Genomic DNA, 24076 nt, shown 5'->3' on the forward strand with positions numbered 1-24076 from the left:
TTATGATATTTCAAAAGGCACATAAAGAAACATATCCAAACTTTGTTGTCTCTTCATTCAAGTTTGGTTTTAATATTTTATTAAAAATTTTTGTATTTGTAAATATTAAAACACTGAAACTTGCTACTGACACAAGAACGACAATGCACTAACAATAAAATCAAACTATTCAGAAGCAGTAGCAACTCCACGATTCCAAGGTAATTTAAACAGGCAATTTCAGAGTGCTTCAAGATGAAGGCGCAAAGCAGCCTCTCAGCCTGCAGTTATGCACGACACCGGCAGATAGCGCTGCAAAGCTTCACAAATGCAGCGGGAAGTCCATTTACCAATGGTTGTGGCGATCTCCTAATTTGCTTGAACTGAGTTTGTATTAGAATTTATAATTTTTACTGCTTATTGCAGTTACTCGTATATTACTGACACTGGAACAGACATGTTTTAACAACTGGTTGAGCCGTACCAGTGCGAACCAGCTGAATGTCAGCGCTGTTCCCTCCTGTGACAGAAGCCACGGGCGCCTGCCTGAGGGCACTCCCCTCACTGGGACTCTCAGTACCACGCCCACCTGTCCCCAAGGCTTGTTCCATCACTAAGCCCCACCTTCCCGCATTTTCACCTTTCTCCTCCACTTGATCCTTCTTCCTAACATCACGTTAACACACTCCAAACCAAAAAACTTCAACTGCATATACTCTACTCCTTTCATTTTTTTCTTCCATTGCAATCACTGCCATTTTGAAAATTCTCTCCTCACCTCCACTGCCTTTACTCTTTTCCTCCAAATTATTCCTTAACCCTCTGCCATCTGGGGCCTCTGATTCCACCCCTCCAAAGAAATGCTCCCACCAAGACCATGGAGGCCCCTCTCGTTGCTGGTGGATATTCTTCATTCTCCGTGCCACCACCCATCACACCCATCAGCAGCATTCCACACCGCCCTTCCTTCCTTCCTTCCTCCTCTAGCTTCATCACACCATGTTACTTTTTCCTGTCTCACTGGATCCTTTCCCTGCTCTCCTTTTTATATGTTCCCTGCTTTCTTCCTCAGCCTTCTCTGCTCCCCACACCTATATGTCCATGATGCCCAAATCTCTGTTTCCAGCCACCTCTCTTTCCCCGAGCTCCATTTGCATAAACTGTCTCAGATGAGATCCAGGGCGCTCACGGTGGTATGACTGTAGACAACTGTCTCAGGAAACAGACCCATGACACACCCAGTTGCCAAGTCAGAAACAGGATGTATACTCTTGGCGTCTCTCTCTCCCCTACATGGCAAAACAATCCCAAGACATGTCATTTCTATCTCCTAAGCAACCCATAAAACGATTTCTCTTCTTTCCATCTTCCATTACCCTAATGCTGGTGTTCATTCTCTTCCCCTGGGATGGCTGTAAAAGCCTCTGATTTCTCCCCTTTCCAAACCAGTCTCCACACTGCAATTATAGTGATCTTTCTGAGGCACAATTCTCACCTTTTCAGTCTTAGGCTTAAAGTTCAATGTTCCTCTGGATAAAGCCTGAATCTTTAACAGGCTAAAAAGGCCCATCAAGAGCTGGACCAAGCCCACCTCTCCAGCTTCACCTTTCCTCATTTCTCCTTTGCACCCTCTGCCTCTGAACAAGTTATAGTCTTCCAAAGTTGTCATGTTCCTTGACCTTTGCTGCCTCCTCTGCCCAGAATGCTATTTCCCTCTGTCTGGATAACTCCTGCCCAGTATTTGGCCTCAGTACAGACATCTGTTCCTCTAGGAGGCTTCCCCTGATTCACCAACACCGGTTTAACCCCCCTACTGGCTGTTCCTACAGCAATTCTTTACCACGGACTACTGATCTTTAGTGTTTGTTTTGTTTTGGCAGTCTGACATAACTTGATATACTAATGCAGCTTCTAGTCCTGTCCCCCACTCCTTCCTGATCACTATCCCAAGATCCCTCCTATATGGAGCCACCACTACCCCACTGGATCCTGTACCACCACCCTTCTCCCAGAACTTATCACATTTTTTTTTTTGTAATTGTACGTTTCCATTCTCCAATAAATTGTGAGCTCCACAAAGAACCATTTCTATCTCACTTACCACTTGGAAGTGACAGGCAGATAGTAATTGCTCAACAAATGTTCTGAGTGAATGAATCCTTGGGGTAATTATGGTACTAACCACCTTATTCAGTTATGACAGTTCAATAAATACATGTAACATAATGCTTTTATAGTTTACATACTACTATAGAGCTATTGTATTATTATTCTATTCCTACCTTCTATTCCTTGAGGGTAGGATACTGCCTTATTCAGTTTTGGTTATTGTCCCAGAACTCAGGGACAAATGTCTGGCATATATTGTTTTCAATTTTTGTTGACTGTATCAATGATTATAATAAGTGAACAAAGGCCCATATAACTGAACTATCCTGGACCACACACAGCCACCCTGTTCCAGAACCAGGACTAGAATCCCATCTGGAAAAAGGGAAACTTGGAAGTTGACATCTAAGTGAGATTCCGGCATGGATGAGAGAAGCCCTGATTTCTCTCCATCAAGAAACTAGCCAGCTATGGAAGCCACCAGAGCCCCAGACCTCCATAGTCAAGTATTCACATAGTAGACGTGACCCAGACAAGAGGGTGCGAGGACAAGGGTATTTCAGCGTGGAGGGGAGACTGGGCCCTTGGTTTCCTGTGTCTTTGTAGTCAGTTCTAACCTCAGCCTCAGCACTGGTGTTGGGACCCTATTCATCCTGATCTGCAGGTCCCTCAGTTCTTTTCCTGTTGCTATTATCCTACAGAGTCAGCAAGTCACTGATAGAGGCCTGGTAAGAGGTTTTACACTCTAGCCCTGTGGGGGTGTCAGGAGTCGCCTCCTGCCAGGTCTTCAGCATAAAAAACCCCCCTCCTCAGCTCCCAACCAACTCTTCATCCCCACCCCAGACTCTCCCAAATGCCCTGATGAAACCCTTGAGGTGGAAAAAGATAAAGACAAGCGAAGATAAACAGCACAAGCAGCAGAGGTACAAATAGAATTCTGATTTTTCTCCTTTCTCTCCACATTTTGAGGAAATGAATCCAATGTCCTCACCAGAGGACAAGCAGAGAAGTCCCCTGAGCATCTCTGAACATCATGAACCCTCAAAGTAAGCTTAGCTTGGGCCTTTTCCTTTTCTATCAGTGAGGCTATAGAGCCCCAGATGGGAGACAGGTGGATTTTTCTCTCAGCTGGGACCTTTTCTCTTGTCTAGCACATTTTGGGAAACCTTCAAGTACATATCATGCTGGTAGTATTTAAACTTTGCACTGGAGTGAATTCCAGGGGTTATGTCCTCACTGAGACCAATGGAGATGAACATAAAGGAATATGTGGCCAAAAACCTCAGCCTCTTTAAATATACTTTCCTTTGCTCCTTGGTTAACAGGGTCTGTCTGCTCACATTGGAGAAACTGCCCAGTGACTCAGATCCTAAAAGGATCTGCTTTAGAGCAAAAAGGAGTCTAGTACTTTTCACTCCTCCATCTTGTGGTCAACCTGTCAAACTACACTTTTTGCTATCATCCAATATAGACAACACTGGCAGTCAGTAAAGCAAAGCTCATTCTTCCATTTCTAAAAGAATTAAAGAATTAAATCTAGGAGTCTAGTTGCTGGCTTAACAAAGGGATATACAGCAAGGCCTAAGGTGCCCTGACTCACGAGAGTTGATCTCTGCTGCAATGCTGAGGTGAAACCCTAAAATGATTCTGGCCACCTGCTAGGTTCTAGCTCTGACCCTGCACTGGGTCATCTTTGTTCCACCTCCAAACCAGAGTAAATGGAATTCAGGAGGCTGGTTCTGTGCCCACCCCTATGTACCTCATATACTCGCAGCTGCCAGGCTTTTAAATAATGAAACTTAACACTGTACTTAAAGGGCTGTTCTGCTCAAATCATAAATGTGCACGCTAGTTGTTCACAATTAAAACTCTACTCGTACACATTAAATCGACATTTTCACAAGTATTTTGCCTTAACTAAAAATTTATATCAACATGAAGACCTAGAATTATACTGCATGAGCCCCCAAGATTTGCAGAACATCATTCACCCTTCTTAATCCAAAAACTTGGGTGCCTGAAAGTGGGGTTTTGATCATGGCCAGGCTTCAGTGGTACATCCTTATATGCTTGGTGCTCAGCACAGGTCAAGACACACAATAGACCCTCAATAAATATTTGCTGAATTTGAACAATTCCTGTAAAAATCTCATTTAGAGACATCAGCTTGGGACACTTCCTCTCACTGTTGCTTCTCCCAGAAGCTCCTGGAATGACTAGGTCTGGCAGCAGGGGGCGCACAGGGCTGCTGCTCAAATCGGAGAATGGCACAAACTCCAAAAGGGAGCTGGATTTAGACCTCCCCTCCCCATGTAGATAATGGGATTCCTAAAGTGCAGAGTGGGAGAGTGGGTAGAGGAAGCAGGTTTCAGAGACTGAGAACCTACTAAACAAACTCCCAAGAGAACTTTCCCTTGCAAAGAGAATGCATGAAAAAAGAAGGGAGAAGAGGAGAGAAGCCTCCCACAGCTGTTAGCCTGGAACAGCCGCTCTCACGTCAGTTCATCTGGGGAAGGGGCTACAAAGCAAACAATCTTTATTCACAATTGGGGTGGCAGAGGGGAGATACCCCCAGGTCAGTCCAAAAGCAAAGACATTGGGTGGGAAGATGGCACTGGGCGAGGAACTCAGCACTCATCCTCACCCAGCAGGGCATAAGGGTTTCGGCCAGCCAAACTGGACCCTGGAGCTGAGGTTGGGGTGTCCTCATCCCCTTCTCCCTCCTCATCCGCATCCCGGTCCTCCTCTCCCTCCTCCTCACAGGAGCTGCTCAGCTCTTCCTCTTCCTCCTCCTCCTCGTCACCTGCTGGCCCCACCCTGCCCTGCAAAACCACCAGCTCTGTGGTCTCTGGATGGGACTCCCAGGTGCCTGGGGAACCAAAACAAGAAAAAATGGAGGAGAGTTTTGAGCCAGAGAAAGATGGGGAAGAGGCAAAGACTAGGAATAACAATAATCTTTATAGCTGCTGGCATTCATTCATTCATCCATTCATTCAACTTCCTATGTGCAGATTGCTGAACAGAAGCTTTGTGCACATCAACTTCAATAGTTACAATCACCATGCTAAGGGTCAATTATTACCCTCAGTTTGCAGATCAGAAAACGTCTCAGATGTTAAGTTACAGAGCTAGCCAACAGGTACAGAATCCAGGTTTGACCCTCTTGCTCTCTGGCCACAAAGCCCACACCCTTTTACCTATACCATGGCAGGGAAGAATATCTGGGCTCTGACCTTTCTGTTCACTGTAGCCTGGGGGATGAAAACACAGGCTGAGGCGGCCGTCCACTGCCAGCCGCAAGAGACTGTTGGCTGCTCTGTACACATCATTCCGAGCCGCCTTGGCTGTCTTGTAACCACGTTTCTCTGCCCAGGCTGGAGGGAGAAAAGAATAATGGAAAGAGAAGGCATTAACCAGATGCCAGTTATATTCCCACTCCCATAACACAGTCCTTCCAGTTTTCCCCAAAACATTCCAGGCCAGAGATCTTACTGGCTATGCAACAAAAATCTAGGGGTGAGTGGACAGCAGCTTCATCAATGGCAGAATCTCTGAGGAGAGGAGACAGGGAAGGGTAAAAGGCGAGGCAGGTAAGGAAGAGCAGCTGAAACCAGGTGGGGTGAAGCCAGGCACATGGAACTCACCTTCACAGATGTCCCAGGCACACCAGGGGTGTTCCGCTGAGGGGTCCTCAGCCTCTGGGTGGCGCAAGTGGAGCAGGGCCTGCACGGGAATTCGGGAGGCCAGGTAGCCCACAGCGGTATAGGGCTCCTGGATCTGGGCGATGGGGTAGATCCCTGCCAGAACCTGAGGGAAATGAGCACTCAGTACCTTCCTCAATGTCCCACCTTCTCTCTTTCCCTTACCCACCCTCCCCCTCATACCTGCAACTGCCTAGGCAGAAGAGATGGGAAGATGAGGCCTGGGCAGTCACAGAGCTTCACAGAGGGAGTAAGAAAGTAGGTCTGAAAGTATCGGGTATGGCCTGGGGTTCTGGAGACACTCACGACTTTCCGCCCCACCAGCCCATTGATCAGCGAGGACTTTCCCACATTAGGGAAACCTGAGGAAGGCAAGGAAATTTAATGTTTAACAGGTTTTTACTCTGTGGTGGGACTTGGTGCTATACCTATAGGTAAAAGGGGAACTAAGGCTCAGAAATTAAGGAAATGGTATTGCAGAATACAAATCATGCTCTGGGCTCGCAGGGTTAAATCCTGGCCCTTCCACTTACCAGCTTTGTGATGTCAGGGCAACTAACTTTCTGAGCCTCTGCTTCTTCATTTTACAGTGCAGACACCTCCCTACCTTAGGGTGGTCAGGATTAAATGAGATAACCAATACAACTTGTGTGGGTCAGTGCCTGCAGTACAGTAAGTACCCAGTACCAGTGATCCACATCTCATAATTACCATGACTTGGCCTGGTACAGTGGCTCACGCTTGTAATCCCAGCACTCTGGGAAGCCAAGGTGGGTGGATCACCTGAGGTCAGGAGTTCAAGACCAGCCTGGCCAACATGGTGAAATCCCATCTCCACTAAAAATACAAAAATTAGCTGAGTGTGCTGGTGGGCACCTGTAATCGCAGCTACTTGGGAGGCTGAGGCAGGAGAACCACTTGAACCCAGGAGGCGGAGGTTGCAGTGAGCTGAGATTGCACCATTGCACTCTAGCCTGGGCGACAAGAGGGAAACTCTTATCTTGAAAAAAATAATAATAATTACGATGACTTGTCCAGGGAGGAAACTGGAAGCCTTGGGACTCACTGCCACTCTGCTCAAAACCACTACCAGTTTTTGTATTTCTGGCTGACTTCAGTGCCTTTATCTCCCTTCTACAGAGCATCTCATTTACCCCACCTCAGCTGCCCATTCCCGTGGTAATACCTGCATCTCGTCACTTCACAGCTCCAAAGCCTCAATTCCAAGCAACTCTCTCTGCCCTGACAACTCATCTTTCCAGCTCACTTACTCTGGTTCCTCCATTCCAGTAAGTCTTTGACCCCTGACCTTAACACAGTAACACTATGCAATATCCAACTCGTGTCCTCAATTTTCTTCTTACTTAACTCAGATTTCATGATCCAGCTCCTCAGCCAGGCCCGTTCAGAAACCTGGAACTCCCTGGTCCCACCTCTCCCCTCTATCTTACTCACCTGGCAAAAATCCCAACCCTATAAAATCCAGTTCTGCCCATTCAGCCCTGCTCCTGGGGAGCTGACTGTGGCTAAGAAAAGATGTACCACTGTGCTCAATCTTTACAACACATGGAAGTATCTAGGAGGGAGAGAGGGAAGGAGGGAGAAAAAAGTTCTCCTTTGACGACCACCACCAGACCCATTTCTCTGTCCGCTTTGCAGGAAAACTCCTTAAAAGACTTAGCTACTTTTCACCACTTCTTCCTGCTATCTTCTTTGTAACTGTAAACTATAACATACACAAAAATGCACAGAAGGCTGGGCGCAGTGGCTCAAGCCTGTAATCCCAGCACTTTGGGAGGCTGAGACGGGGGGATCACGAGGTCAGGAGATCGAGACCATCCTGGCTAACACGGTGAAACCCCTTCTCTACTAAAAAATACAAAAAAAAACTAGCCGAGCGAGGTGGCGGGCGCCTGTAGTCCCAGCTACTCGGGAGGCTGAGGCAGGAGAATGGCGTAAACCCGGGAGGCGGAGCTTGCAGTGAGCTGAGATCCGGCCACTGCACTCCAGCCTGGCTGACAGAGCAAGATTCCATCTCAAAAAAAAAAAAAAAATGCACAGAACATACATGTGCAGCCTGATGAACCCGACACCACCCAGTGTGTGACAACACGTTCCATCTTTCCTTTTTTTGTTTTTGCTTTTGTTTTTGAGACAGAGTCTCACTCCCTTGCCCAGGCTGGAGTGCAGCGGTGCAATGTTGGCTTATGGTAACCTCATCCTCCCAGGTTCAAGCGATTCTCATGCCTCAACCTCCTAAGTAGCTGAGACCACAGGCGTACGGCTCCACGCCCGGCTAAATTTTTGTATTTTTAGTAGAGGTAGGGTTTTGCCATGTTGGCCAGGCTGGTCTCAAACTCCTGACCTCAAGCAATCCACCTGCCTCAGCCTCCCAAAGTGCTGGGATTACAGGTATGAGCCACCGCACCCGGCCTCCATTCATCCTTCTTGATCATAATCCTCTCCCTCTACACATGTGAGCTTTATCCTTTTAAGAGAATCCACTCCTTACATTTCTCTTTAGTTTATGACCTGTGTATCTCCCAACAATGCAGCTTAATTTTGCAGCTTTCAAACTTGATACAACTGAAATTGTGCGGTATGGATGCTACTGTGTCAGGCTCCTTTCATATAACTTTATGTGAAGTTGTTGTACCTTCTCTCATGGTCCTACTCCAATTTGGCTTCTCCACCCCACTGAAACTATGGATTTTCACATTGCCAAGCCCGCTGAGCAGGTCTCTGTTCTCTCACTTGGCCTGTCAGCAACAGTTGACACAGCTGATCCCTCCTTTCCTCTTCAAACACCTTCTTCATTTGACTTCTGGGACACTCCCTTGGTTTTCCTCCTTCTCACTCTCCTTTGCCCAGCTAAATGCTGGCTTCTCCTAAGGCTCAATCCTTGACCTCCTCTTCTCCACCTATTTCCTTTCTCTCCTACATCTCATCCAATTCCGTGGCCTTTTTTTTTTTTTTTTTTTTTTTGAGACAAAGTCTCGCTCTGTTGCCCAAGCTGGAGTGCAGTGGCATGATCTTGGCTCACTGTAACCTCCACCTCCAGGATTCAAGCGATTATCCTGTCTCACCCTCCTAAGTAGCTGGGACTACAGGCATGCACTACCACACACGGTTAATTTTTTGTATTTTTTGGTAGAGACGGGGTTTCACCACGTTGGCCAGGCTGGTCTCAAATGCTTGGCCTCAGGTGATTCACCTGCCTCCACCTCCTAAAGGGCTGGGATTATAGGCGTGAGCCACTGTGCCCAGCCTAATTCCATGGCTTTAAATACCACATATATCCATCAATGGCTCCCCAAATTTAAATCTTTCCCAAACTCAAATTTCTATCCTCTTCTCTCCCCTAAGCTGCTGACTACTTGCCCACTGCCTATTCAACATCTCCACTAGGGACATTTAAAAAGAATCTGAAATTTAATTTCTGATTCCCCTCTCCTCCCCAAAGCCTTCAAATCTGCTTCTCCCCTAGTCTTCCCATCTCAGTATTTCCAGTTGCTCAAGACAAAAACCTGGAAGTCCTTCTTTATCCTCACTTTCCTTCATGTGCCAACTGCAAACCATTAGCAATCTCATTTTCTCTACCTTCAAAATATATCATGCTTCTGGCCCTGTCTCACCACCTCCAGCTCCAGCATCCTACTCTAAGCAACTCTTATTTCTCTCCTAGATTACTGAAATAGCCTCAACTGCTCTCTCTGCTCCCTTTCTTGCCCACCTCCCATCATTTATTCTCTACTCAGGAGGTATACTTTTAAGAAACAAAATCAAATCTATCATTCTGCTGTTCAGAAGCTACCCTTGGCTTCTCATGAGACTTGGAATAAAATCCAAAATGGCTGTCACAGCCTCAGGGCTCTACATGATGTGGGCCCTGGCGATCTTGCTGACCTCATTCCCAACACTCTATCCTGGCTCCCATACTTCAATCTTCCAGGCACTCTTGCTGGTCCTAGAATCTCCAAGCCCATTCCTTCCTCAAGACCCTTTTCCCACAGTTCTGAATGGCTCACTTCATCTCATCAACCAGTTCTCTCCTCAGGGAGGTTTTCCCTGAGCACCTCTCCTTTCAGTCACTCTCTATCCCCTTTCATTGCTTTATTGCCTTCACTGCCCCTACATGATTTCGGATCACAAAACCTATTTACTCACAAGAAAATAAGCTCCATGAATATACAGACCTTTCTGCCATTTTCACAGCAGTATGTCCCATCCCTAGAATATCTGGCACCTGGTAAGCGTTCAGTACATATTTGTTGAATGGGTAAATGAATGAGAGCTGGAAGGAAATCCAAACTCAGAGGTGCCTGTGCCACAGCAAACTCCCTCTCACACCACCTGGAATAGAGACCAGCTAAAGCAGAGCCTGCTAAGAGAGGGAACAGAGGCTCCTTGTGAGGCGAAGCCTAGGATCAGAAGTCAGGGAAGGGACAGCCAGATGAAATGACTGGAAAGAGGCGCAATGAGGCAGGTTCTTCCAAAGACAAAAAGGACACTAAGAGACAAGTCAGGTCACTTCCAAGGAGTCCAACTACCTACTCCACATTCCCTAATTTCTTCTGGGTTGGGCCTAATTTGGTTCCAATATCACCTCAGATACCACAACTTGTCCAAGGTCTCTTCTTACTTCTCCTACCCTAAATGAAGACAGGCCCTGGGTCCTAATGATACATTCCTTTTTCCTCCACTGTGAGCTGAGACAAAGCCCTTAAGAGGAGATTCTCCTTGGCAACAAACTTAAAGGGTTAAAACCTAGAAGAAAACTAATACTTGCTGAGCTCCTACTATGATTTGATGATCACTGCACTACAGACTAATTACTACAACTCAAATAGTTTATGTAAACCACTTAAAACAGTACCTGTTACATAGTAAGCACCATATAAACACTAAGTTTTAACAATAATAATTATTACTGTTATCACTATTTGTCAGATATTCTTAGGCTCTCTCAACACTATTCCCGTCATTCCTCACATCCATTCTTTTTAAAGACAGGGTCTCACTCTGTCAGCCAGGCTGGAGTGCAGTGGCACAATCACAGCTCACTGCAGCCTTGAACTCCTGGGCTAAGTGATCCTCCTGCCTCAGCCCCTGAAGTAACATGGACTACAGGCACACACCACCACACTTGGCTATTTTTTTTTATCTTTTGTAAAGATGGGGTTTCACTATATTGCCCAGACTGGTCTTGAGCTCCTGGTCTCAAGCAATCCTCCCACCTCAGCCTCCCAAAGCACTGGGACTATAGGCGTAAGCTCTCACAAATGGCCCACATCCATTCTTTTAATCAGGTATCAATGGCCTTTTTTAAAAAAAGTCAAAGTAACTAAGACTCAGAGTAGCAAAATCACTTGCTAAAGACCTCACAGCTGAGAAGAGGTTGAATTTAACCCAGGCTGTCAATGATCCTTCACTGCAGCAGATGCTTCTTCTGCCTTGCCCACCACCACTGGCAGAGATCACCCCTCAGACACCCTGGGGCCTAATGAAACGTGATCACCCTCTCTCTTTTCCAAATATGAAAACTCTGTACCTCCTTGGAGGCCACCACACACAAGCTGCCACTTCCTTACCCACACAGCCGATGGTCACCACCCCATCCTTGTAGCGCTCTCGGGTTGGGCCGGTTGGCTCCATTGCTGAATCAGTCTGCTGCTCCACCAAGACTGCTGGGCCATCGTCCTCTTCCTCCTCCTCCCCGGAGCCATTACCCCAGGTGGCCCCCGCTACATCCCGAGCAATCTTCTCCCGCCAGCTGCTCAAGTCCACTGCTCAAAGAAGGAGAAGATTAAAGAGGTCCTCCCCAGGGCTGCTGTGTATGATGGCACATACTGTGCCTTGCAGCCTGCACAGATTATGTAACTGGCACCCTCTGGAGGTGTACAGTGCCAACCTGAACAAGAGCAGGTCAGAGAATCTCCCAAAAGTCACTTGATCCCACCCTCCCTGGAATCATGCACATCTCTCTGAGCTTGTGAAAAGTACTAGGAAGGCTAAAGGCAGCAAGCCACTGAGGCTCCCGACTACTTGCTGCCTCTCGTCCCACCAGGTCAGTCTGCTCCTTATTCTGTCCCTTCCCCGGCTTCTTGCACATCTCCACCATACAGCGGGTGGCTTCAGGAAAGGTGAGCAAAATGATTCTGCATCTTGGGTCTTCCCCATGTCCTCCTACAGCCCTCCTCTAAGGGCCACATACCTTTCCCCACAGTGATGGCTTCACAGGCTCTCAGCAACTGCTCTGGCCCCAGGGCCCGAGTCCATCCTCTCCCCCGCCTCCGACTCTTCTTCAAGACTGAGATCAGAAGGCACGAAAGGATTGGCACACAGGCTTAGGCCTCTCATCTCTCCCACCACCCTTAGGCCCAAGACCAGGTGCCCCCTTGTCAACAAGCCTCTCTGTTCTCCCCTTTGTCCCCCGCCAACTCACCTCTCCCAAGCTGCCCTCTCTCATTGCCCACTCACCACTACTAGGGTCCTGTGGGGTGCGGGGGTCCCGAGGGAAAGAGGTGAAAAGGACGACATGGAGCTGGGGATAGTGTTGATGGAAATAATGCTTCCAGGCAACCACAAGAGCTGGCGGGGCCAGATCCACCTTGTTCAAAACCAGCACCAGGGCCAGCCCAAGTTCTCCAGTCACATACTCATAAAGTGCTGGCGGGAAATTCACAACCTAGGACAGGGTTGATAAGAAGATGGAGCAGTGAAAGGTCAACCCAGAGTTCTCTGCCTCCAGCTCCCCACTTAGCAGGCATAGCTCAGAGACAACGCCCTGGTGGTAGCAGATTCTGGGCTAAAAACTATAAATCAGCCAAACTGAAAAAGGAAGACAAAACAGGGGTTAGTAATATTTCTGAGTCTCAGGGGGCTTCCTATAGGTCATGATTAGAGATGAAAATGAACCCAAAACAAGACAAGGAAACAGCGTCACTTAGCACACTGAGGTAAAGGCTGGGATCGGAAATAGGGATGGGTGTTAGGGTAACAATTAGTCTGCTTTTGTGTGCGCACAACTATATAAGTGTGTACACATGCAAGTACATGCACTCGTGTGCATGTTCGTGTGTTAACAATGTAACTGTGAACATGTGTGCAAACATGCCTGTGTATATTGATGTGCACATGATGTGTCAGTACGTGTGTGTGTACACATTGTTAAGGACCTCCAACCTAAACGGTCCTCACAGACCTCCCTTTCTCCCACTGGAGGACAAGAGTGAAGTTGCAGAGCTAGGATTCATACAGGGCAGTCCAGCAGCAGTCTACAGCCTTAACTACTACTCTACGATTCCAGGTGGGTTCTGTAGCAACTGATGTGGCAGTACTAGAGAAATGAGATAAGGAAGAAAGGGCATCTTTGGGCTGGGCAGGAGGAAGCCCCCAATTGCATTCATAGAATCCCTGGAGCTCCACACTTGGATTTTCTGTTGGTCTAACTGTGATGAGTTAAAGGATAGGACATGGCTGTTTTGAAGAGGAGAGTGAGCTGGCCAAGGGAGGAGTGACAGGCTATAAGAGAGAATAAAAAACTGAGTTCCTAACTGCAGACATCAGCACTAGGTAGAGGTCAGAAAGACAGGAAAATAGATACCTCTCTGTCTCCCAACTCTTGCCTCTGACCTTTGCCCCTGAAAAACCTTTCTCCCTCCTCCTCCTTGCCCACCCTTATTCCTAGTACTCACTGGATGTCGGATATCAGTGATAAGCAGGACGATGTCTGACATCTCTAACACCCGCCACAGCTGCCTCCATGTCTAAAAAGACAAGATCAGGAAGAGAACCTGAACACAGAGTCCCTCTCAAGCCTGATCCCAAGCCAATTTGACCACTGGTCACTATGCCCCACTCCTGTCCCTAGAGTACACTGTCACCTCCAGATTGTGCTCAAAGTAGCTGAGTTTCTCAGAGGAGTAAGCCCCATGAATCTTCCCAAGATACTCTTGGAAGCTCCGTTCCTCTTGGCTCATTAGTTGCTCCTTGGACATCTCATAGCTCCAAGGAGGACGTCGAGGAAAGTCCAGAACTGGGAAATCAGGAAAAAGTCCAAGTGTGAGGGAATTTTCAGGATTCAAGAGTACATCCCAGACCCCTCCATCCTCACGCTAGGCTCTTACCTTTCCAAACTCCTTCCCCAGCCCAATACTTGTCTTGCTCTCACTCACCTGAGCCAGGCTGATAGACCTCCTGGATGTCCAGCTCCAACACCTCAGCACTGACCGGCTGTAGAACTTGCTCCCGGGCTGCTCTCTTTCTCCTCTCTACCTCCTCTCTGCTGTCTCTCTCAAAATGCAGTCGGTATCTAAGGGAACAGGGACCGAGACATCCAGCGCAATCCTGTGGCCACAAACTCCTATTTTCTCCCCTCTTGGACAATCAACTTCGCAAAGCATTCTCTCGTCGTTCAAGTCTCCTCTCTCAAGTCAGCCTTCCCCCAAGTCCTTCTTTCAGGCAATACTCAGCCTCCTCCTTCTAAAAGCCCAACTCTCTCCAGCCCCTCTGGAAAGCAAGATTGTGGCCCGCACTGGGGAGCCGAGGGGCTAGCGGAGAACTGTGGCATCGCAGGCCCACCGTCTTCACCAGCAACAGCCCGCTTTCCCCCAAAGCTCTGACTTCCGGGTAGGCGGGAAAGCCGGGACCAGCGCCCCCTCCCACCCTCACCGATTTGGGTCGTAGCCTCGTGGACCCAGCCCCTGAGAAGGCTGCTGGTTAAGCCTGCGGATATGATGGGTCACAGACTCCCCGTCCGAGGTGTCTGTCTGTTCCTCTCGCCGCTCCCGGCTCCCGCTGCGGCTGTTGGAACTGGAGCGCAGCCCATCTTGAAGCCCTGCGGGGAGGGGCCGGTGACGCCAGTGCTGGCCAGCTCTCAGGGGCCATAAGACCCTCTCCCCCACCGGTCTGACTCTCTTTCATCCCACTCAACTTCTTCCGACACTCTGTCCTCCCAACCACCCTATTCGGGACCCTCCCGGATGTGCGTGGGGGGGAATCACTCCTCCAGGGAGCAGTAGGGACGGCGCCCCTTGCGAGCTGGAGGGATTCCCCTCCCCCAACTCTCCATCCTTCCCCACCCCTTCCAGATGTGGGGGCGGGGTGGGAGATCCCCTCCGCGATAGGCCGCGAGGGTTGGCGCGGTCCCACGACCCCCTCCCACGACCCCCAGAGGTGCAGCGGGCACACCCCTCCTTCCAGCTGTGCGGAAGCCCGAGCCCCGCCTCCTCCTCCAGCTCCCGCACTGACCTCTCTTCCGCTCTCGTTTGTCCTGCAACTGCTTCTTCTTCTGCTTCACGCTGAAGGGCTTCTTCCTCGGCATGGCCCGGACCAGTCACCTGGCCCGCCCTCCGCCGAGCTCCTGCCGCCTCAACTGACTGCCCCCCGGGGCAGTCCCCGCCGCAGGGGCCCGGGACCCTAGAGGAGGCGGAGCTAGTAGGTGACGTCAGCGGGCGGGCCCGACCGAATTGCCGCCGCGGCGGCGATGGAAGGCGGACAGGGAAGATACAGTCACTTCCCTCCAGGAGCGAGGCGAAAGGATGATGCGGGGTGGGCTACTGGCACGTGAGAGCCAGTGGCACCGAGAGAACACCCCGGCGGCGAGGAAGGAGGCGCGCGTGGGAGGACCAGGCTAACTCCGTCACGGACGCTACCAACTCGCGTTCGGAGGAGGGGGGAGCGCGTGTCATCACTACCTTGCGCTCCCGGGAGAAGCTACCACTCACCTGGAGGGGGCGGCGGAGCGGAGGGCGGGGCCTACTACCTAGGGGAGAGGAGGAGTGGACACGCTGAGGCTACACTCCCAACCCCCGGGCTTGACCTTAGTGGAAAGCCGAGACTGTGCGTCCCGGGAATGAAGCCAGGTTGCTGGGCTACACCAGGGGCACGGTCAGAGGTCTTTAGGGGAGGGCGGCGGTCTGAAGAGTCCTGGCTGCCGACCTGCTGGGACCCAAATTCCTTGTGGGAACGATGATAAGGAGCAGGTTTACAGATCAGAAGTGCAAAAGCGGGCGAGAAGGGAAACCCAGGCGGGACAAGGGCTTTTGGAGGGAGGTCAAAGGGCACAGAGTTGTGCCTGCAGCTGTTACCATAGTAACCGAGGACCGGATGTGGCGATCTTACGGTGCGACAGTCCTCTTCTCAGGCCTTCTGGCCCGAGAGCCTGTTGACTCTGACACACTCTGAGGAGCTGGTTGTGGTGTTTTCCAGCGAGGGAAGAAGAGAGGAATTTTTTCAAAGCATTTATAGAAACGCAGCAAAGGGAAGGTGTGAGGTTGCCGCCATGCCTGGCAGAGACGGAGAGAGGCAGTTTACTCCAGAATGCGGCCGCCACAGATGTTCTCCGCAACCTTCCGGAAGTGGAATGGTGGGAGCTTCGGCATTGCTGCCCACCGACCCCCCGGAAGCGGAAACAGAATCCCCGCGTGCCCCTTCCTCACTACCCTCCAAATCCCGCTGCAGCCATTGCCGCAGCCACGATGCCGAAACGAAAGAAGCAGAATCAGCACCAGCCACCGACACAGCAGCAACCCCCACTGCCCGAGCGGGAAGAGACTGGAGATGAGGAGGATGGGAGTTCCATCGGTGAGGGGTCAGGGAGGGATGTGCACATGCCTGTCAAGCCCGCCCGGGCGAAGGGCTAGGGGCTAATAAGGTGCGAAGGAGGGGGCTCTAACGGAAGGAGGAAGGGCGCACGCGCTGGGTAGGGGTGGCAGCAGGGCTGTCCCAAATGGAGCCTTGAACCAGGAGTTCTCTTCCTGGAACCGTCAACCTCAATACGGCCCCAAACCTTTCTGGAGAAGGAGGGGGTGGAGAGAGTAAAGAGCTCTTTTGCGCAGCCGCAGAACAGTAGGGGAAAGGGGCAGTAGAGATGTTGCAGATTGCGATGACTGGGTTGACAGTTTGTATCCGGATTTTGACTGAAAAGGTACAGGTGCCGCTTTCTCTAAACTAGTCCTCTGGCCGAGTGAAAGGAGAAGAGAACTGACTGGCCAGCAGTTAAGGTGAGGGATTGGTTTATGTCTGGAGACACTTAGGTTGTTTTGGATAGCGACGGTACGGTGAGGAAAAGAAAAAGTTGTCAGTATCTTTTCCTGCATTATCGCCTTTGATTGAATATCTACTTTTTGCAAACCCTGAAACAGCTTTGCAGAAAAAAGAGCAGATAGATGGGGTGAGAACTCCTAAGACTGCTGAAAATATACCTGACTTTACTGGTTGAATTAAGAAATGAGTAATACAAGAAAAACGCCTAAGAACAGAATCATCAGTCCTTTAATCCATTCTGATGACCATATTTTCATGTCTGCTCTTAGGACCACCCAGCCTTCTGGGCCCTCCCCCCATGGCCAATGGAAAACCTGGCGACCCTAAGTCAGGTGAGGAGGAAGGGGCCCTGATCCTTGTATTAGGTCGCGGATAAGACAGCAAGGGAGGGGATAAAACCCAGGAAGGACTTAAAAATCAAAAGATCAGGGATTCCATCCCTAAATGAATGGAGAGAAGTTGTATATTTGCTGACTGAAAAACTCAGTGTTGTAAAAATGTCACTTCTTCCCAAATTGATGTATAGACTTCATGCATTCCAAGTCAGAACACCCATAATGTTTTTGTGGAAATACACAGTATTATAGGGAAATGCAAAATATCAAGGTGAGAGACTGTCAAAACAATCTTGAAGTGGGAGGGCGTACTATGAATATCAAGATTTGTAAGCTGGGCATGGTGGCATATGCCTGTGGTCCCAGCTACTCAGGAGGCTGAGGTAGGAGGATCCTTTGAGCCCAGGAGTTTTTGAGGCCACTTGGGCAACATAGTGAGATCCTGTCTATAAAAACAACAAGAAGGAAAAAAGACTTAAAGCTACAGTAGTTACAACGATGCGGTTTGGACACAATGATAGACATAAGTCAACAGGACTTATGTTCCGAAGAGTCCAATAACAGGCCCATACATGTGTGGACACTTCATTTATGATGAAGATGGAACTGGAAAGTTGGTCTTTTCAATAAATGATATTGGATCAATTGGATATTCATGTTAAAAAATGGAATTTCACCTTGTAGTCATAATCATATTGTATAATGGACTGTAGATCTAAGTGTAAAAGGTAAGAGAATAATTATTCTAGAAAGTAAATGTATTTTCTAAGAATAGCTAAGAGTTCTTAAACAGACAAGAAATGTAGGTATACACACTAACCATAAAGGAAAGATTGATAAATTGAACTCCGTTAGAAAATATAAATTTGCGGCCAGGTGCAGTGGCTCACACCTGTAATCCCAGCACTTTGGGAGGCCGAGGCGGGCGAATCACGAGGTCAGGAGTTCAAGACTAGACTGACTAACATAGTGAAACCCCTATCTCTACTAAAAAATACAAAAATTAGCCGGATGTGGTGGTGTGCGCCTGTAATCCCAGCTACTCAGGAGGCTGAGGCAGGAGAATCGCTTGAACCTGGAGGCGGAGGTTGCAGTTAGCCGAGATCGCACCACTGCACTCTAGCCTGGGTGACAGAGTGAGACTGTCTCAAAAAAAAAAAAAAGAAAGAAAAGAAAATATAAACTTGCCAAATAACACCATTAAGAAATTAACAGGAAGCTATACAATAGAAGATATTTGCAACAATTATAACCAATAAAGATCCTGTATCTATAATATATAAAGGATTCTTCCAGACAAGCCATTTGAAAAATCGACCAAAAAAAAAAAAAAAAAAGGACACCTTATTAAAATGGAACTCTAAATGAACTAAAAGTCTAAATCAACAAGTACTCAATATCATTAATCGTCAAGTAAATGCAAGATAAAAATATACCACTTTGAAATTAGAACTCTTGTGTACTGCTGCTGGGATTATAAAATGGTGAAACTACTATATAAAACAATATGAAGAGATTCCTCTTAAGCAATTAAAAATATGTATGTATGACCAAAAAAATTAAAAATAGAACTACCCCAGAACTCCTGCTTCCAGGTATATAGCAAAAAAAAAAAAAAAAATGGAAAGCAGGGTCTTGACATACTTGCAGACTCATGTTCATAGCAGCAGTATTCACAATAACAAAGAGGTGGAAGCAACCCACATGTCCACTGATGGAAGAATAAACAAAATGTGGCGTGTACATACAATGGAATATTATTCAGCCTTAAAAGGAAGAAAATGTTGTCACATACTACAACATGGATGAACTTTGAGGACTTTATGTTAAGTAAAGACATAGTGTATGATTCTGCTTATCTGAGGTGTCTAAAGTCAAATTCAGGGGCCAGGCGTGGTGCTTCACACCTGTAATCCCAGCACACTGGGAGGCCAAGGCAGGTGGATCACTTGAGGTCAGGAGTTCGAGAACAGCCTGGCCAAAATGGCGAAACCCTGTCTCTACTAAAAATAGAAAAACTAGCTGGGCATGGTGGTGCATACCTGCATGGGTGGTGCAATCCCAACTACTCAGGTAGCTCAGGCATGAGAATTGCTTGAACCTGGGAGGCAGAGGTTGCAGTGAGTCGAGATTGCACCACTGCACTCCAGCCTGAATGACAGAGTGAGATTGTCAAAACAAAAAATAAAAATAAAGTCAAATTCAAAGAAACAGTAGAATGGTCGTTACTAGATGCTGGGGGAAGGAAGACAGAAAAGGGGAGTTTAATGGGTACAGAGTTTCAGTTTTGCAAGATAAGAAACTTTTGGAGATCGGGCATGGTGGCTTACGCCTGTAATCCCAGCACTTTGGGAGGCCTAGGCAGACGGATCGTGAGATCAGGAATTCGAGACCAGCCTGGCCAACATGGTGAAACCCTATCTCTACTAAAAATACAAAAATTAGCCAGGTGTGGTGGTGGGCACCTGTAATCCCAGCTACTCAGGAGGCTAAGGCAGGAGAATCGCTTGAACCCAGGAGCCGGAGGTGGCAGTGAGCCGAGATCGTGCCACTGCACTCCAGCCCGGGCGACAGAGCGAAACTCCATCTTAAAAAACAAACGAACAAAAACTTGGAGATCTGTTTCACAACAATATGAATATACATAACACTACTGAACTGTACACTTAAAAATAGTTAAAATGGTAAATTTTATGTGTTTTTTACCACAATAAAAAGCAAACAAAACGAGGCATGATGACTCATGCCTGTAATCCCAGCACTTTAGGAGACCAAGGTGGGAGGATCACTTGAGCCCAAGAGTTCAAGACCAGCCTGGGCACTGTGGCAAGACCCAATCTCTCATTAAATAAATAATAATAACCAAACAAAATAACCACCACTTTTCACACTCACCAGAACGGCAAAATTTAAAAATCTAACAATTCTAAGTGTTGTCAAGGCTATAGGACAACTACTGGTGGGAGTGCAAATTGCTATAACCACTTTGAAAAAAAATTTGGCATTATGTGTGAAACTTGAGCATAACATATACTTTATAACCCAGCAATACCTCTACTATGTATATACTCAACAGAAATGCATACGTATGTGTAACAACATGTATAAAAATGTTTATAGTGGCATTTCTCGTTATAGCCCCAAACTGGATACCACCCACATGTCCATCATCAGTAGAATGGATAAATAAGTTGTTGTATATGCATGCAATGGGACTACACTGCAACGAAAATGAATGAACTACTGCTACAGGCAACCTGGATGAATCTCACAAACATGATGTTGAGCGAAAGGAGCCAGACATAAAAGAATGCAGACTGTATGATTCCATTTTTGTGAAGTTCAAAAACAGGCAAAAACTAACCTATGGTGTCAGGATAGTGGTTACCTTTGGGGAGGAGGGTGGGTAATGGGAAAAGGGGCACAAGGGGAGGATCTTTTGAGGTGCTAATAAGGCTTTATCTCTTCACCTGGTGGTGGAAACTCAAGTGTGTCTACTTTGTGATAATTGGGTTGTGCACTTAAAACTGGTGTGTCTTTAAAACTGCTGTTCTTCAATAAAAAAAAATTTTTAAATCAGGGCTTATCAGGATTCAGCTGCCCATTGGTCACCTTTCTGTGTCTTTCTTTCTCTCTCTGTCTCTCTCTCTCTCTCCAGCTCTTCACAGAGGTCCTCCAGGATCAAGGGGACCACTGATTCCACCACTGCTGAGTCTCCCACCTCCTCCTTGGGGTAGAGGCCCAGTTCGGAGAGGCCTTGGCCCCAGGTCTAGCCCATATGGTCGTGGTTGGTGGGGAGTCAATGTTGAACCTCCTTTTCCGGGGCCAGGTCATGGGGGTCCCACCAGGGCAAGCTTTCACAAAGAACAGAGAAACCCTCGAAGGCTCAAAAGCTGGTCTCTTATCAAGAATACCTGCCCGCCCAAGGATGACCCCCAGGTTATGGAAGGTGAGGTCCATTTTGTTACGCCCATTACTCCCAGAGTGACCTAATTTTCAGAAGATCATTCATGATCTTCTTTGGGCTTTCCTTTTTGCTTTTGAAGCAGAAGTAGACCTGAATGTTGTTTCTCCCAGGAGAAAAACTACCATTCCAAAATACCTGGAAATGGTAGGGGGTAGAAAATCAGTTCTCCTTCTGTCTCTGCTTTTCATCATATTTGTTTTCTTTGTTGCTCAAATTTTTAACTTTAATTTTCACTTGTTCACAGACAAATCCGACCGCCCTGTCTGCCGACATTTTGCCAAAAAGGGTCACTGTCGATATGAGGACCTCTGTGCCTTCTACCATCCAGGCGTCAATGGACCTCCTCTGTGAGACTGTGCCTTCCCATCCAGGCTGGAAGGAGCTCTCTGTGACCTAGCGGCCATGTATTTCTCTGTAGCCCTGTAATGGCTACTGTGAGGCTCTTCCAACACCCTCAGTCAGTGACACACCCACCCCATCCACCACCTCCCCAGTTTGGGGTCCAGAGTTGTGTTGCGTCACTGGTGCGCGGTGTATGCGCTTTCTTCTGATCCAGCCTTTAGAGACTTGCCTTTGGGACCCATCTTTGCTCCCTTAAGTTGCCTCCTGGATCTTCTTTCCCATCATCAAATGACTGCTGAACAGGAAACCTCTTTGGTGCTGTTTCTTGTGCATCTGTCCACCTGTTCCCCAGTATTGCCCTCAATTCCTGAGAGCCCTGGAGCGGTTTCCTACCATTCCCTTCTTTTAGCTGCTTGTTTTAAGTCCTTTTTATGTGACATTCCCTACCCCCAATGTTGTCAGCTGCTTGTGAAACTCAGCCAGGTTGTCTAACCTGGGGTCAAGTTTGGGTGCCTGGTGCAGAGTTACTTCCTAAAAGGCCACTCTCCCTGCTTTTGGATTTCGTAGTTTCTCTGTCAGTAGCATGATCCCCACTGCCGTGGTCTATGATCACCGTGCTTTGTGAAACTGTGCATCCCCTTGTAGCCTCTCTCAGTGTCTGTGGCATTTTTGTGACTTCCCAGCACTAGAATAAGTTTTCCTGCCAAAACGAGTGAGGCGCTTGACGCCCTCTGGACTTTCCCACTTCCCAACATGGAAGAATTGTGAACTTTCCATCAGACTGCCTCCCTGGGCCTCCCCATTCTTCTCCTGTTGGTTACTCTGGGTCTGACACAGGCCCATGAGATGTCTTATAAAGCCTCCAATGGCTTTATCCTACCTAGATCCCTTCCAGCCCATTTTACTTAGACTATGTCATTGTGAGGCCACCAGTCCTTTCATTTGAATTCTGTGAATCTCCACCTTGCCTATCTTTGGGTGGAACCTGGACAGTACTGTCGCCTTCTTCCAACCCTCTTCCCCTACATCCCTGGCACTGGTTGTTTTCTGTGAAAACAGCAGTGAACAGGTTCAGTTTTGAACTGGCCCTGAGGAAACAGGTCAGGAGTTGTATTGGCAAAGGGAGGGATGAGAGTTGTTGGAGAACTGAGAATGAGGTGTTTTGTTTTTTTTTTTTCTTTTTAACATTTTTTTATATTAGTAATAAATGCAGTGGAAACCAGCATTTTCTTTAATCCCTGTGTTCTAGTCATCTCTGGAGGTACAGATGAAGCTGTTCTCACCTGGTGGAGTCAGCTCATTCTTTAGTTCATACACACTAGTGATGGGGAATGACAAAGCTTAAGGTTCTTCCAGGCTGAAAAAACCAATGGAGGTTCCATTGGCCTGTAGGCATCAACCAGACCAAGCTGCCTTATGTTCAAGGGCAAAGTTTTGTAAGAAAAAGGAAAGGCCAGGTGTCTGTGGAGTTACTTTTAAATATTTTACTTGGCAGAGTTTGTGTTTATGGAGTGGTAATGATGAAGGAGTCTTTCAGCAGCAATTTGCAGAGTGCCTGTGGGCCAGGCAATATACTAAGCACTAGAGATAACTGACAGCCAAAGCCAATGGATTTAAAATGTACAAGGAAGACAGGTTTCTCATAACCACAAATAGCATGTAAAGTTAAACCTGCCAAAAGTGCTGGGAAGAAGACAGGGTGAAACGGAGTTGTGTAATAAAGGGAGTCGGGGAAGGAGATGCAACTGAGACAAGCTCCAAAGGATAAACAGGAGGTGGGGTGGGAAAGGGGAGTCAAGGCAAAGGTCTTAGCTAAAAGACCTAGGGGAAAAGGAGCTAAGAAACCTAGGGACAGTGGGAGATGATGCAGAAGAAAGAGGAGTTAGACCACTCAGGGCCTTGGAGAACATGAGGATTTGGCTCTTTTCTTAGAACAGAAGCCTTTGAAGAATTTTAGACGGGAGTATCATGGCTTAGGCTGGCTTTTCAAAAAAATCAGCTTATATAAAGAGGGCCCACCTTGGACCTGGAAGTTAGTTAGAAAGCTACTGGCTACTTCAGTAGTACAAGTGAGCCATGATGATGACATAGACTTGGGTAGTAGAGTTGGAGAAAAGTAGACATTTGAAAATTACAGGTCAAAACAAAAGTATCAGATTTCTGCAGGTAGTTCTGGCTTATGTAACTGCCATTTAAAAAGAAGTCTTAAGATAGAAGTTTATTTCTCTCACAGGTCAAGAGGTAGACAATCAACAATCCAAGATATGTGACAATGCCACCATTACAAGGTCCCTGAGTATTCAGAACCTCAACCCCCAACTGTTAGAGTCACAACCACAAACTTCTATTCACAGTCCAAAGTGAAGCTCTGGCTTCCTCATCCATGTTCAAAGCCTCAGGATGGAGGAAGAGCCAAGAACACCAGTTGTCTGGGAAGAAACTTCCTTTTTTTTTTTTTTTTTTTTTTTTTTTTTTTTGAGACAGAGTCTCCTGTCGCCCAGCCTGGAGTGCAGTGGCACAATCTCGGCTCACTGCAAGCTCCGCCTCCCAGGTTCACACTATTCTGCCTCAGCCTCCTGAGTAGCTGGGACTAC

General features: G+C 47.7%; 2 protein-coding genes across 3 annotated transcripts; one reads left to right on the forward strand and one right to left on the reverse strand.

The window, feature by feature from the left end:
• Window positions 1-4607: 4607 nt before the first annotated feature.
• Window positions 4608-15578, reverse strand: GNL1 (G protein nucleolar 1 (putative)). The gene is made up of 12 exons (XM_007973245.3): window positions 15042-15578; window positions 14463-14628; window positions 13967-14103; window positions 13676-13827; window positions 13487-13558; window positions 12270-12477; window positions 12004-12099; window positions 11381-11575; window positions 5973-6151; window positions 5733-5895; window positions 5322-5462; window positions 4608-4957 (listed from the first exon to the last, which is right to left on the reverse strand). Exons 1-12 carry the CDS (start codon window positions 15112-15114, stop codon window positions 4716-4718), a joined length of 1824 nt encoding a protein of 607 aa, XP_007971436.1. The 5' UTR covers window positions 15115-15578; the 3' UTR covers window positions 4608-4715.
• Window positions 15579-15596: 18 nt separating this feature from the next.
• Window positions 15597-22717, forward strand: PRR3 (proline rich 3). Of its 2 annotated transcripts, XM_007973246.3 has the most exons (4): window positions 16168-16376; window positions 17108-17170; window positions 20832-21122; window positions 21385-22717. In XM_007973246.3, exons 1-4 carry the CDS (start codon window positions 16271-16273, stop codon window positions 21489-21491), a joined length of 567 nt encoding a protein of 188 aa, XP_007971437.2. In that variant the 5' UTR covers window positions 16168-16270; the 3' UTR covers window positions 21492-22717. The 2 variants fall into 2 exon arrangements, with proteins under 2 accessions (XP_007971438.2, XP_007971437.2); XM_007973247.3 differs by lacking the exon at window positions 17108-17170 and having other exon boundaries at window positions 15597-16376.
• Window positions 22718-24076: the final 1359 nt, after the last annotated feature.

This window comes from Chlorocebus sabaeus, chromosome 17, assembly GCF_047675955.1.
Source record: "Chlorocebus sabaeus isolate Y175 chromosome 17, mChlSab1.0.hap1, whole genome shotgun sequence".
Classification (NCBI taxonomy): Eukaryota; Metazoa; Chordata; class Mammalia; order Primates; family Cercopithecidae; genus Chlorocebus; species Chlorocebus sabaeus.

Excerpts from the sequence above, each read along its gene's own strand:
- GNL1 (XM_007973245.3), bottom strand. The coding sequence starts at position 15,114 with ATGCCGAGGAAGAAGCCCTTCAGCGTGAAGCAGAAGAAGAAGCAGTTG. Across the intron at positions 12,100-12,269 it reads CCCACAGGACCCTAGTAGTG|TCTTGAAGAAGAGTCGGAGG; the intron begins GTGAGTGGGCAA and ends TTCTGATCTCAG. Across the intron at positions 11,576-12,003 it reads AGCCATCACTGTGGGGAAAG|TGGACTTGAGCAGCTGGCGG; the intron begins GTATGTGGCCCT and ends TTCTTTGAGCAG.
- PRR3 (XM_007973246.3), top strand. The coding sequence starts at position 16,271 with ATGCCGAAACGAAAGAAGCAGAATCAGCACCAGCCACCGACACAGCAG. Across the intron at positions 17,171-20,831 it reads ACCTGGCGACCCTAAGTCAG|CTCTTCACAGAGGTCCTCCA; the intron begins GTGAGGAGGAAG and ends CTCTCTCTCCAG. Across the intron at positions 21,123-21,384 it reads TGACCCCCAGGTTATGGAAG|ACAAATCCGACCGCCCTGTC; the intron begins GTGAGGTCCATT and ends ACTTGTTCACAG.